Source organism: Austrofundulus limnaeus, unplaced genomic scaffold, assembly GCF_001266775.1.
Source record: "Austrofundulus limnaeus strain Quisiro unplaced genomic scaffold, Austrofundulus_limnaeus-1.0 Scaffold45, whole genome shotgun sequence".
Lineage (NCBI taxonomy): Eukaryota > Metazoa > Chordata > Actinopteri > Cyprinodontiformes > Rivulidae > Austrofundulus > Austrofundulus limnaeus.
In genome coordinates this window covers 376,123-389,234 of record NW_013952447.1, presented here as the reverse complement: position 1 = coordinate 389,234, position 13,112 = coordinate 376,123, and the positions used below count along the sequence as shown (strand labels likewise).

Genomic DNA, 13,112 nt, shown 5'->3' with positions numbered 1-13,112 from the left:
TGTGTGTGTGTGTGTGTGTGTGTGTGTGTGTGTGTGTGTGTGTGTGTGTGTGTGTGACAGTAGAAAAGAGAACATTTTAATACTCTTACAATGCTGTCACAGAGGCCAAACCGTTATTACAGAGACACATACTAAAAGTAAATAAATGGCAATCCAACCGTATCCCTCCCAGCAAACCTCTGGAGACCATAAAGCAAATTGACCGTGATGAGCACAATGCTATCAACAAGCTGAAATAATCCATGCTGGGTACATTACCTTCACTCGCTGGGGCAATCAGCTTGATTGGCTCATTTCGTCAAGCGTGAAGCTTAGTGTGGAATGTAATGGCGGTCAGCCCCGAACAGTACATCCTGCTCACAACTGCACATTACAAACCACACTCGGCTAATTAGTTTCTTAACCCGAACAAAACCAGATGGGTCCGATCAATCTAAGAGGCAAACATTAATTCTGAATTCTGAGAAATATCCTTAGATATTAGAGCTAGCTAAGGGCGTCAAACTGCCAATACAATCAAACCCGTCCAGCTTCTGAAAGTAATTTAGCTCTTTTTCCTCAAGTTAGTCGTCTTGCTGGTCACACAATAGAACTGTACGTTTACCTCTTTGAATATTTATTTTGCATGGTATACAAGTTTTTTGTTATTATTGTTAAATTTTTTAAAACAGAAAATAATCAACATCAGCTGCTCATTCAATGTTTTTAAATCATCATAACTTGAACTCTGAAGATTTACTAAAGCTACTCGTGTTTTTGTTTTTCACTGAGTGACTAAGCCTCTTCACGGGCCTCAGAGTGGTGGTGCTTGCCTAAATAATAGTGGCTAAATCAGATTTACCCGATCAGCTCAGCAGCAGTAATGGATTCTATTGTGCTGCTTTGGTTCGTCTCAGTAGCTTAAATGCTTTGTTACATAATGTTCAAAACAYGTTTGTTTTTTTTTAATCTAAAAATGCAGAGCTTATTTTCAGAAGTGTTTTGTTTGTGAACATAGTGAACACATACAAGCCAAATTGTTGTACCACTTGTGTGGCCTTATTAATAAAAATCCAGTTATTTCTACTTTTTTGATAAATAATGTAACATTTCTTTTGTCATTCAGCTGTCTTGTGCTATCATTATGCCCATTTTACTTCTAAGGCATTTTTCTTTCCCTCTCTTAATTTATTTTCTGTGATGGGTTTAGCTTTAAATAGACTTGGACAGGTGGAGCCTAAAAAGAAGCAGGTTGTCTTCGTTACGTCACCATCATTGCTCTGCTCACGTCTAGACGAGGTGTGATCGTTGCGTGTGATGTGGGGATGAAGGTGACACAGAAGAGGCACATAAAAAAGAGAGAGACGAGTGAGAGCTACGATGAAACGCGACTGTCGTGACTGTAAACCACTCAGATATTCACAGAGAGAGAGAGAGAGAGCGCTGGAGCTTGTGTCAGAAAGCACTTAGAATTCCACACAAATATACACTCACTCTCTCTCAGATGCACACATACACTCACACTCCCTGGCAGAATAGAAGATGAGAACATTGCAGCACTGGCTGGATGTGTCCCAGCAGTTASTGCACTGATGCTTGCTGCAGCAGACGGGAGTGATCAGCCGGGACTCAAACAGAGCAGTGAGGAGGAGAGAACGGCGGAAACGACCCCGCTGCAGAGCCAGATAGATGTAGAGGACACGTGAGAGAAATAATCAGATCTGGAAGTTAGGCAAAGAGCTGGGACTGTTATCTGAAAATCAAACAGCTCAGGAACAGGTGAGCAGGAGACTAACGTAGGTGATGTCTCGCTCCATGAGGCTGCTGCTGCTCCAGAGGTCCTTCAGCGACCACATTAGGTCTTCTACCTCCAAAGCTCTAGATATGCTCAGCAGGCCTGCCAGAGAAGGGCGACTTGCAGGTAAGAGCTAAAAGCATCGAGTGAGTCAGTAGGTGCATGTGWGTAGATGTTAGCTCGTAGCTTTCTTCCTAATGTGTGGATGTGGGGGGATTTTTTATTCCTAAGCAAATGCTTGCAATTAAGTTTGTGTAGTCTCATATTTTTTTAAATCATGTGGTAGAAGTTGCACTGTCATTGAGGACAAGATTTGATTCAAGGTTTGTGTTGAGTCACCTTTGTTTCTGACAAACAGATCAATAGATCAACAGATCACTATCATTTAATGGATGGGTGTGGAGGCCGGAGCCTAGAAACATCTGCACTCATGATGTCATTGTTTTTCACACAGTTGTTGTTGCATTTACAGAGTTTTATTCTGCTTTGTTATTTGGATAAACAGTCCTTCTCTTTTTGACTAGCTGGCCTGCTGATGCCATAGGTGTGGTTTGGCCCCACAAAACTGGACTGAGTCCATTAGACTGGAGCCCCAACTCTCTCCCAAGCACGTCTCTAAATAATACAGTATATTCCTCTTTCATATAAGAGCAGCAGCCTGACGACAGATTACCTGAGGTGCTCTTTATGTTAGACCCAAATGTCTGATGTTGACTATAAATTCATTATGAAGCAATTTTTATATTATACATTTGCCAGTAAATCATTACTGAAGGCTTCAGGTCACAGYTGACTTCCAGGGTCTGAGTGATTTGAAAGGAGCACAGCGATGTGAACAGCTGAAGTGTCAGGAGGAAAAGACAGGTGAGCAGTTTTGCTCAATCACAGACAGGAGCACTCWGCACAAAGTGTTCAGAAAGTGCTCACTGAATTATGTCAGCACCGCTCAGCTTTACTGGCCTCCATGCCACTTGTGCTGACATGTTTATTTTGTCCCACATGGCACTCACTGTACACTCCGTTTTTTTTTTTTTTTTTTGCTTTTTTTTTGTGAACTGAACATTGTGTAAGAGCTTCTCTTAAAGGTGATAATTACAGAAAAATCCACGTCTTTTGTTAAACCCAGGCCTGTTGTTGTGTCTCTGGCTTTACTGAATGTTGTAACAATCACCTGCACCTGAGTGAAGATTACTTGTTGCTATTGATTTGCATCATGTCTGGCTACTTCAGAAATCTGATCTGTAGCTTAATAATGAGAAATTACCCAATACAATTTCATTTTTTTCCCAAAGATATGGACAGGATGTAGTAAAAGTCCCTAAGAGAACTAAAACATGCTAAATACAAGAAATTAATAACAAACAGCTAGTTGACTCTGTGATGGACTTGCGACTCTGTGATGGACTTGCGACCTGTCCAGGGTGTACCCCGCCCCTCGCACTGTGACTGCTGGATATGGGCACCAGTGACCCACGCGACCCTGAAAAGGAAGAAGCGTGTACAGAAAATGGATGGATGGATGGATGGATAATAACAAACAGGATGACCAATAAAATGATGGCAAGAATATTGCTAAATAACTTCAGCAGGAATCCTAACACCATGACAGAYACAAATGCAGACCAATTGTCCTGTACCAGATGATACTGGCAGTGTGCTGACATGCAGCCAGGTGATTCACAGGAAAAACTACTTATTTAGCAAAAGTAGCTCAAAATAAGGTGTTCATCAACAAAAGATGACCACCTGAAATATAAAGAACAGAAAGACATTTTCAAAAAGATACTTTAGCTACATAAGTATTATAGCTGAGGGCTCACTTTTGAGTGTATATATTTTGTGTCCTTTTTGTCCCCACTTGTGTGTAAATGTGTAATTGTTAAGTGGCAGTCAAGCTTTTGAATGAGGCTTAATAGCGGGTCACTGGGAGGTCCTCAGACATGTTCCGGTCTGCTCATGCTCTGCTTCTGTTAAACCAYGCAGATGTTCCGGGTCTTTTGTGGGCCTGTAGGACTCTGCAGACACCCGACAGGGCCATTTCATGGTTGAAGGATGCCGAAAGAGGAAGTAAGAAGAAGGTGACATCAGCAGAGAGGTCTTTGAATGAAAACACAGCAAGCGACTATGTAACAAATTAGCTTCAACAAGATAATTTCATAGCAATAACAGACAGTCTGGTTTCTGTTCATGTTAAAAAACAAAGAAGTAACCGCTGAGACGGTAATCAGAAGTGTGCATTACTGATAATGAGAGTTGTAAGGTCAAATTGAGGACTACTGAGTATATTTTTTTTTCTGCTCACACAGAGTAGACTAAACAAAGATGACTGTAAATGCAGAGGACACAAGAGTTGCAGTCTGATTTTTATTGTCTGCATATGAATTCAGAACGATAATGTTTTTACCCAAATCTTTGGTCCCTCAAGCCAATGAGCTCACAAAACCAGGCAACAGATTTAAAAACACATTCGTGATGCAAATCCCTCATCCGCTGGCAGCTTATAAATATGCAACAGGAAAATTGTAAAAATTTCCAAATAGAAGCTTTCTGTTTTTCCATTTACAGTCTCTTTGGTCTGACTAATCATGCGCCACAAGCTTGCATGAAACTGTACAGTCTGTGCTGAGAACCAGGATGCAGTATCAACAAGGCATGCTTTGATTTTACTGAACTTCTTGTTTAATTAGTCAGCAATCATGTGCAGTCTTGGTATCTTAAATATACAGCAGGAGCTCACTGGCCTTTAACAAACAACCTCCCCTCATAGTCTACGTAATAACAGGTGTTGCTGTGCTGTTGTTGCAGGCATGTTACTCACCTCACATGTTGGTGGTTTGAGATGTTTCCTGCGCCTTTTCTGCGTCACCGTGAAAACTTCATGTGACTCATTCTRCAGAACAGCTTCAAGTGTTTCTCTTAGACACCAGTTCCCTTGTCTGGAGGCCACGTTTCTGAATGGCTTGACATTTAGGTCGAGCCGTGCAGTTTGTGGCTATAAAAAGCACCTCTTTATTATTTTACCAAGCACTCCACTGTCTTCACCGCTGAGCCTGCATCACGTCTGAGTCAGGAGGCCCTGAAGAAGTGGGCCAAGAGCATCCTTTTTCCATGAACTCAGCTCGGGCCCGAGGTTTTATTGAAGCCCATGTGTGTCTCATGAGTGAGGTTTGTTGAAACTAAGCAACAGAAGAGCCTTTAAGCAAACTTTGTATTGCTTGAGAGCTAATCGGGGTAGCAGACATGAGATTTGGGCACAAGTTATCAGTTTGGGCTTGATAACCTGAGATTGTTATCATGTTATCATTTAGCTTGACATTTGGTGAAAACCCTTGAGATGTTCATTAATGAATTAAAGTTGTTCAGGGCTGTTTCTGGTCAGTGATTTAAAGCCCTCTTACGCCATCCCACAAGGCCACTTGTTTCAAAGTCTCTGGAATGTTTTGCTAAACCCAGTGACTCCAGAAAAGCTCGCACCAAATCTGTTTACTTTGCTTGTTGTACAGTGCTCCCTCTCCTTCCATCTTTCCTCACGTTCTCTTTTTTTTTCTTAATATGCAAAATTACTTTGGCTCTTGCACTAAAAGGTCTGTCTTTGGTTTATTGTTCAGTTGAAGTTCTTTCTTTAATTAAAGACATTTGGATTTGCTCTTTTATAAGCCRAATTCTAACGAGAGTTTTCTATTATTTCTGCTCCTCTAAAAACAAACCTGACTCAAGTAGCACAGCTGACTCTTTTCCACAAGAGCAGCAAGAACCCTCTTGACTTCTTATTGTTCCATTCATTGCCCATGCTTCACTTCTTCAGCCCCCCGCCCCACACACTCGTCGTCTTCCTCGGAGGCTCAAGCAGAAGGCTAAAACTGAGCTGGAACAAGGAACTCAACTGTGCTATGCTGGTGAAGAGTAGATTATTATGGTCCTGGCGCTCACAGAGCACCTATTTCTTTTTAGCACAACTTGGGATTCCTAAAGTGGTGTACTCAAATATTTGCACAAATGATGGAATTCACTCCTGCCTTGGCACCAAAGAATGTCCTGTTTCATGCTGAAATGTTTCAGATCAGCCCACTGCTCCACTCCATCAGCAGAGATGCGTGGAGCRGGGCTGCTTTGTTGGCAGACACAAAGCTGTCTTTATCAGACCGAGTCACTGTGTGGAAGGTGTTTCTCCAGCAGCTTTAGTCAACACTACAGAGGTGATCACAAYTGCTTTATCAGAGAGATGTTTTATGTTGTCGATGAGCAGGCCTGGTAGGGACATGAAAAACTGGAGCAAAGTTTGATTTCTTTAAAGCAAAACAAAACAAAAACATTAAGATAGATAGATAGTATGGCCTAAAACATTTAAAGTTTGAATTGTGCCTTTGAAATAAAAAAGAAAAAATTCTAGGTTTTCATTTGTGGCTGCATATGTGCTAATAATTTTAGGTATCAAAAATATCAAAGCATTCTTACCAGTCAGAACGCAKAGCTGTCTGTGTATTAGAAGCTCAGGGTTTAGTGTTTGTGTTGATGGAGCATTAATCTGAAACGACTCGTGTTGTTAGACGAGGCCAGTAAGATAGCGTGTCTCGTCACTCATCATTAGCCACATTCTGTCAGAATCTATTCCAGATGGGGTCCTTAAAACACGTTTTAGTGGCCCATTAAAGACCATCTCATCTCTGGTGACTGAACTGCCTCTTGGGGCTCCTGAGCTCATGGTATGTTGTTTGTTTACTCGCTGGTGGGACTTCATTTCCTGTGTGTCRGCTCTAACTGCGCTCAGTGGGTTAGTCTTATTTTAATTAACCGAGTCTATCTACAGGAAATCTGGGGCTATAATCCTCTTTGTTAACGTTTTTTGACTCTTCAAWTGATTGATTGGAGGAAATCTCCTGTTAGTTTTTTAGGTTGATTGAAAAACAGACTTAGAATGGTTAAAAGCTGATAAGAAAACCTTGAGTTTAGATCATGACATGAATAAAATAAGCAAATRTTAGTGTTAACCTGTATTTGAATCAAACTAAAACAGTGCATTAAACACATTGGCTTAATAAATTTGTAAAGCAGAGTGTTYGTAAAAGCCTTCATTCTGATTTTAATGGCTTCTAAAACTGTCAGAGAAAATTTCTCAGAAACGTCAACACACTGAGCCATTTTCTTACATCGCTGCTGAACATGTTTTTATCCATTTCTTCTCTCCGACTCACACAAGCTCGGTCCAAAGCAGGTGGTTTCATTTACTGCATTGCTAAAGCTCATTTAAATGTGTTTATTGGCTCCAGCTATGTGTTGGAAGAATTTCTTCTTTTTTTCCTAAAACRCTACAGAATAACTAGACATTTAAGCTAAAACAGAGATAATGTTTCAATGTTCAGAGAGTGGAAAAGTTCAAATGGATTTTTTTATCTGAATTTGTGTTGGAGTAATCAGTAYTGCTGACAGTGCAAATTGCTTTTCTACAACCTGCAACTCCATCAATATCAGCTGAGTGAACTTTATCTCTGTAGATATAGTAGGATAAAAGGACTGAATAGCCAGCAATGGTGTCTCTGAAGATATTCACCAACTATACTGCTTTTATTGCACTGAAATGATGCTTTTACACTTGCATGTCTTGTCYATTTAAATTGGTGTTTTTATTGGTATTGGTTGACTCCTCGGTCCAATATCCTCAATGACAATGCATCATTTAATCTAACCAAAAGCTACATTCTTTATTCTGTCCTTCACATTTTTTCACTTGTTTGGAGTGACATTAAAAAATTAAACACATTTTTAAAACAATCCTCGTTTCCTCTAATATTTGTCTTTAGTTTAGGACTGTCTTCTACACATGCTAACATCAAGGACAAACCTTCCTCTTACAATGTCTTCCTCACTAATGTAGCAGCTTGTAGATCTCTGTATTGTCCAATCAAAACACTGGTTTGTCTAAAAATGAGAGTGAAGGCTAAAAATAGGTTATAACTGAGTTTCCGTTTATTTATTTCCAACTGAATAAATAAAAGAAGTAAAGTAGAGTTGTGGACATCAGAAGGTAATTAATTAACTCTTGCATTGCTCCATTTGTCAAATCACTTCTAATGACAACAACATAACAAATATACAGAAATTATGTTCTGGCTTTTGGGTTTAGTGTCACCCCGGGGTTTTCAGTGGCCCCCATAGCAATGATCAGGAAACAGTGCATGTTGTATAATTTACAAAAWACAAACTTAACATGTACCATTACTAAAAAAACTCCTGTCCTGACAAAGGCCAAGAGTAAAATGTACGTAGTTTTGCAGCAGTGCTTAACTCCTGGTTTTCTGAGAGTTTAAACACACATGGTTGTATTTAGTTTAAGTTTCCTGTTATGTTCTTTTACAAGCATCTGTTTAAAAAATGACTGKTTTTTTTTCTTAATTACAAAGACACATCAGTATCAGCTTCAAAGGTTTAGTGTCTAAAAAATCTTGTAAGGACCTTGCGAAAAAWTTTTTCTAATATTGTCACAGTTTAAATCTTGTTCTCTGTGAGTTTTGCTTTAAGCACCAGACTAAAGTTTGGACTGAGCCATCAGAGTGAGAGTGTGTACATCACAAGCTACAACTTCAGTAGATAATAAGGTGGCTTCAGCTGTTGGTAAAACATAATCAGTATAATTTATTTCAGTGAATACAGGTTTTCTTTCTTCATGTTGTTCTTCTAATCTCCACGAGACTTTAGACCACAGAAAACGAAAAGCCAAACAACTGGCCTGAATGAGCTGCTTTAGTTTATTTAGAAAGCTACAACCATATTCTCTCACATGATCTTTGTTTTTTAACTTTTTAACAACTCCCTCTTTTTTCCATCGGAAACCTCAAATTTGAGTTACCATAATCTCTTTTTGGACGAGTCGACCAATAAACGTCACTCCCACCGCACTGATCAAGGGATGTATGCAGTGACCTTTCACCTTGTGGTCACACGGGGATCCTAACCCCTTTGGCACCTTCGGTGGGGGAACACGAGGCCACTGGCTGAGCGCTGTCGCCTTCCAAAATTTAGGCAGAACCTCTAATTTGACTCTTTACAGCTGCCAATAACAGATGCACTGAAGCGCTAAGTGCTAGCTTGTTGGCTAGGTGACACATCGACAACTTAATGACTTTTGTGTGTTGATGTCAGGGTCAGCGAACATCATGTGCATTTAACTATTCAGACAGATGTTTTTCTCCACTACACAGAACATTATAATTATCAGTAATTTCTTATAAATCATCCAGTTATTTATCAGCTTGCCCATATGGGAATGTTTTTTAAACCTTTTTAAGAGCGTATCTGTCTTTTTTCAGCTTCCATTTGACACTTAATGATTAGTAAACATGTTGGGTCTTTTATTCCYTTTGTCTGTCTTTCTGCAGGGTCAATACAGCTGTCATGTGAACCACTTAAGTGGCTCTTCTTAAATGCACACAGTGAAACGTGAGCTGGAAAATCCAGGCTCACTGAGGCCTCACGTCAACAACATTTTTGAAGATCAAATTTAAAACCTGAAAAACTTTACATTCAAACCCCCCCAAATCTCCCTTTCCTCTAAACGTGTTTTTCTGCCCTCTTGCCTCGTTGCCCTGAGGTCATCAGCACTATAAGGAAAGAAAAACTGTGTTATTTTTCTGTGGTCACAAGAGCCTGAGGTTTCCTTCAAGAGTTTCTATTAGAGATTGTATCGCACCTTTGCACATTAGAACAAAATGATGGAGAGACAGCGACATTAAAACCAGTTTATGCTTACAGTCAAAGGCTTATTTGATGCATGTGAGGGTGAAAGAAAATGTTTTGGAGTTCAATATTTTTACTGACGTGACTTGTAACATGAACAAACATGCAAAGTTGAAACTTGAAACAAATTCCAGAAGTTGTCTCATTGTTTTCTTTTTGTTCTCATCGTCAGAAACACAATGCAGCTCAGACTATTTACTTTAAACCAGGTTAGAGAGACAGCAGATGCACGTCTGCTTAATGGCATTTTCAAAATCTGCTTTAGATTCACCYAACAGACAGAAACAGAATTTAAGATGTTTTATATTTAATTTGTTCCTGACTGATCAACTCTTGTCATCTGTGGGGTCATCTTTTGGTGTAAAGGAAGTGTAAAACATCATCAAATCTCTTTCTCCGCTGTGATTATTAAAGCTCAGATATGAATTTAGTGTCCTACACTCCTGAGCTAAGTTTATGTAGCTTTCACAACTGAGCAAGTGGGTAAACTAGAAAAATCTGATGGGKTCTGGAAGGAGACAATCATTCGTACTGCTGTGTTAGTCTGACAGCATCATCAAGCTTTTTTRCTGATCTGGTGTCTGGCAAGTGATGCAAAAGACGGAGGTTCAGTTTTCTCTGTTAGACTGTGAGATCATTTTTCATGGTTCAGGTTTAATGTTGTTTAGGGTTGTGAGCAGCATTACTACATCTGTTATTTCCTTATTCTCTCTTCTGCCCTATGTGATAAGCTTTCATCTTCATACAGATTGTGTTACTGACAGCTCAGAGCTCCTTGCTGACTGCTTCAAACAACAAAATGTACCACCTTTTCTAATTCAGCTTTCACAGTATAATGGTACTTCTCATTACATTCACTAAAACAGCATCACGTTTTTTTTTTCTCATGCGTCTGCTCTGTTGATTCAGACCATCAAATCTTTGTTGACAGTGTAATTTAGAGCATTTCTCCAGAGCCTATGTTTTAAATTTCCTGTCCAGTCGTGCTGCTCGGCTCCTGGGAAGATAAGGGCGATCGCAGGAAGGTCAGTGATGAGATCCAGAACTCAGACACTTGGAAATATGGAGTCTCTGTCTCTTGCCTGCCAAACTCCAGCTGGACAGGATTAGTCCTCCTTCATACTCAGGAGCTGAGATATCATCCTCCTGGGACCAATGAAGAGCAGTTTTTTTTTTCGAAGTCACAGGTCTGACTGTGGCTCCTGTTCATCACCCAGTTTCTCCTCTCTCAGACAAATCAGTGCCATCCATTAGCTTCTAAAATAAATAAACTGTGTCTGGGTGTTGGGTGGAGCGGGTGATCTAGGGGCATCAGGGATAATCACTTAAAGTTTTAAGTGGATCCAGTGACAAAGCTGGGCGTTAGGCTTTAATCTCTAATATCTTACATCTTTTTTATTGTTTTACGATGAAAACCATCTATTTATAACAGAACTAAAGGTGCAGCCCTTTCCTTATACAGGAAGACTTTCCTTTTGTTTGTTTCCATTTAACCAAATTTATCTGATTCCTTAAATTCCTCCCTGTTGGATTTAGGTCAGCTATGCACACAGACAAACATTTACATTTTCTATCTGAAGCCCTTTCACAATCGCATCAAAAAGCATCTTTGTTGTTTCTCAGAGGGCTACGTGAAAAATATGTCAAACATGCAAATGCGTGCAATTTGCAATCATGAAAACTATTTCTGCCTTTGATTTCTGCATGTGTGGGGCTTTTGTCTTGTGAATACCATGTCCACCTCTCGATTAGTAGGTCAGCGTTATCACATGAGGAGTGAGACAATACAWTGGCTGATCTCTGCCTTCCTGTTGTGATTTTGGCAGCCTGCAGCTGAGGAACGCATAAAGCGAAACAAGAGACGAGAAACGATCAGCAATCATTTCRAATGCATCAACTTGTTTTAGAAATATAAAAATATTTCATCTGACTCAGTTTATCTTTTGAAAAATGACAGCAGTTGTCAGATGTAAGAAGATGGCAGAAATCCTTGTGATCGGCGATCTTCTCTCAGGTGAATCTGGTTTGTGTTCGTCATCGCAGCCTTCAYGTCTGCACGGTTTGTCACGTGGTCCAGAGGTCAGGGTTCACAAAGGGTCACAGGTCAGAGCAGAGGAGACTAAAGCAAGAGCTTCCTGCGTTGCTCCCTGACAGATTAAGCACACACACACAGAAAGAGAAGAAATGTCTGCTACTTCGGAATTTGCTTCTCAGTTAGGAGGCAGGCTTGAGTCAAAAACAGGAAACAAGCTTTGGACATGAAGTGTGTTATATCAAAACWTAATAACTCATATGCACATAAACATCAGGCATGTGTTCACACTCTCACCCATTTTTTCAACGTGATGTCATTTTCTGCTTGTTCTTCTCAACCACTCAGGCCTACAGCTACACTTACAGTCCCAGATCTGTCGCCGCAGGGCTCCTTTTCATTCTGATTGCAGCTTACACCTTGCACCCGAAGCCCCGTGATTCATTAGTGCTGAAAGCTTGTTGGCAGATGCTTTTTACCTTCTTGCCAACTCCTCCAAGTATATGCCAACTCTGCCTCCAACCCGAGCACTTCATCACCATGTCAGATACTATCAACAGGCTTTGCATTCTTATGGGTCCTTGTTGATATCTTTGATGCACATGAGTGCCTTAAAGCTGTATTTGCTTTAAAGGGGATGAGCAAAAATCAGCAGAAATGGGGTCAGTTATTATCACCTCAATGTTATCTTGTTTTCCTTTTTTTACTGAATATTTGCAATTTGAATCGAGAAAAAAAACATTATGTTTTTCTTATTTCTAAGTTAAACAAAATAAAGTTATGTAAAAAAGGAAAAAAACTATTGGTAAATCTCTCTTGAATTATATTTGTCTGTGTGTTGTCTTTGGAAAACTGCAGATTTCTGGAACATATGTTCATCCAAAAAGTAATTACTGTACGTCACTTGGGTTGGATATGGCAGGTCTGGAAGTTTCCAGGCATTACAGCACATCTCTGACTGTTTATTCATTCACAACCAAAAGGTTGGCATCATTGACCACTCCCCAAATATTCATGTTGGTTTTCCAAGCACACAGCCACCTCTTGTTCGTAGAGAATGTGATCACACACAGCAACACTCCACAACTTTGAGCCTGTAGAAATACATTAAACCTGACTATTTCTTTTTAGTACAGGCAAATAACAACAAAACTTTATCATTAAACAGGTCTTGTCACTTGGAAGGGGGCTTGCKTTTGCAATAATCACAAGTAATTGAAGTAAAAAAACATTTAAGTTTATGTCAGAATATGTGTACTCTACATTTAGATGGTTATAAGAGATTTAAACAGTCTTATTCTCATTTTTTCTTGCTTTCTGAATTGCTTTGGTGCATATGTACAGCTCCAAATATAACAATACATTCTTTGCATTCTCAAAGTTAAATCTTGAATGTCAGTTTTTAATTTTCACATTAGCTTTATTTTTTCTTAAACCTCCTTAAACCATTTCCTTGCTCTGCTCTTTTCCTGCCATTATTTTATCTCTGTGAAGCAGCCATTGCCGATCTGCATGCATGACTAATGAAAATAATATGCAAAATATTTCAGTGTCTTTTCTGTGTGTCTTTTTTTT

The 13,112-nt window shown here is 39.7% G+C and overlaps 1 protein-coding gene across 2 annotated transcripts in view; it reads left to right on the top strand.

Moving 5' to 3' along the window:
- The window catches only part of dlc1 (DLC1 Rho GTPase activating protein), a 68,131-nt gene that overhangs the window by 23,624 nt on the left and 31,395 nt on the right, over positions 1-13,112 (top strand). Inside the window, exon 1 of one of the 2 annotated variants that reach the window (XM_014007849.1) lies at positions 1,636-1,900. The exons of the other annotated variant lie outside the window; for it this stretch is intronic. Within the exon in view, the coding sequence (XP_013863303.1) occupies positions 1,783-1,900 (118 nt within the window). The 5' untranslated portion in view covers positions 1,636-1,782. Of the gene's footprint in view, positions 1-1,635; positions 1,901-13,112 lie in introns of those variants that run through there. 2 annotated transcript variants of the gene reach the window in all.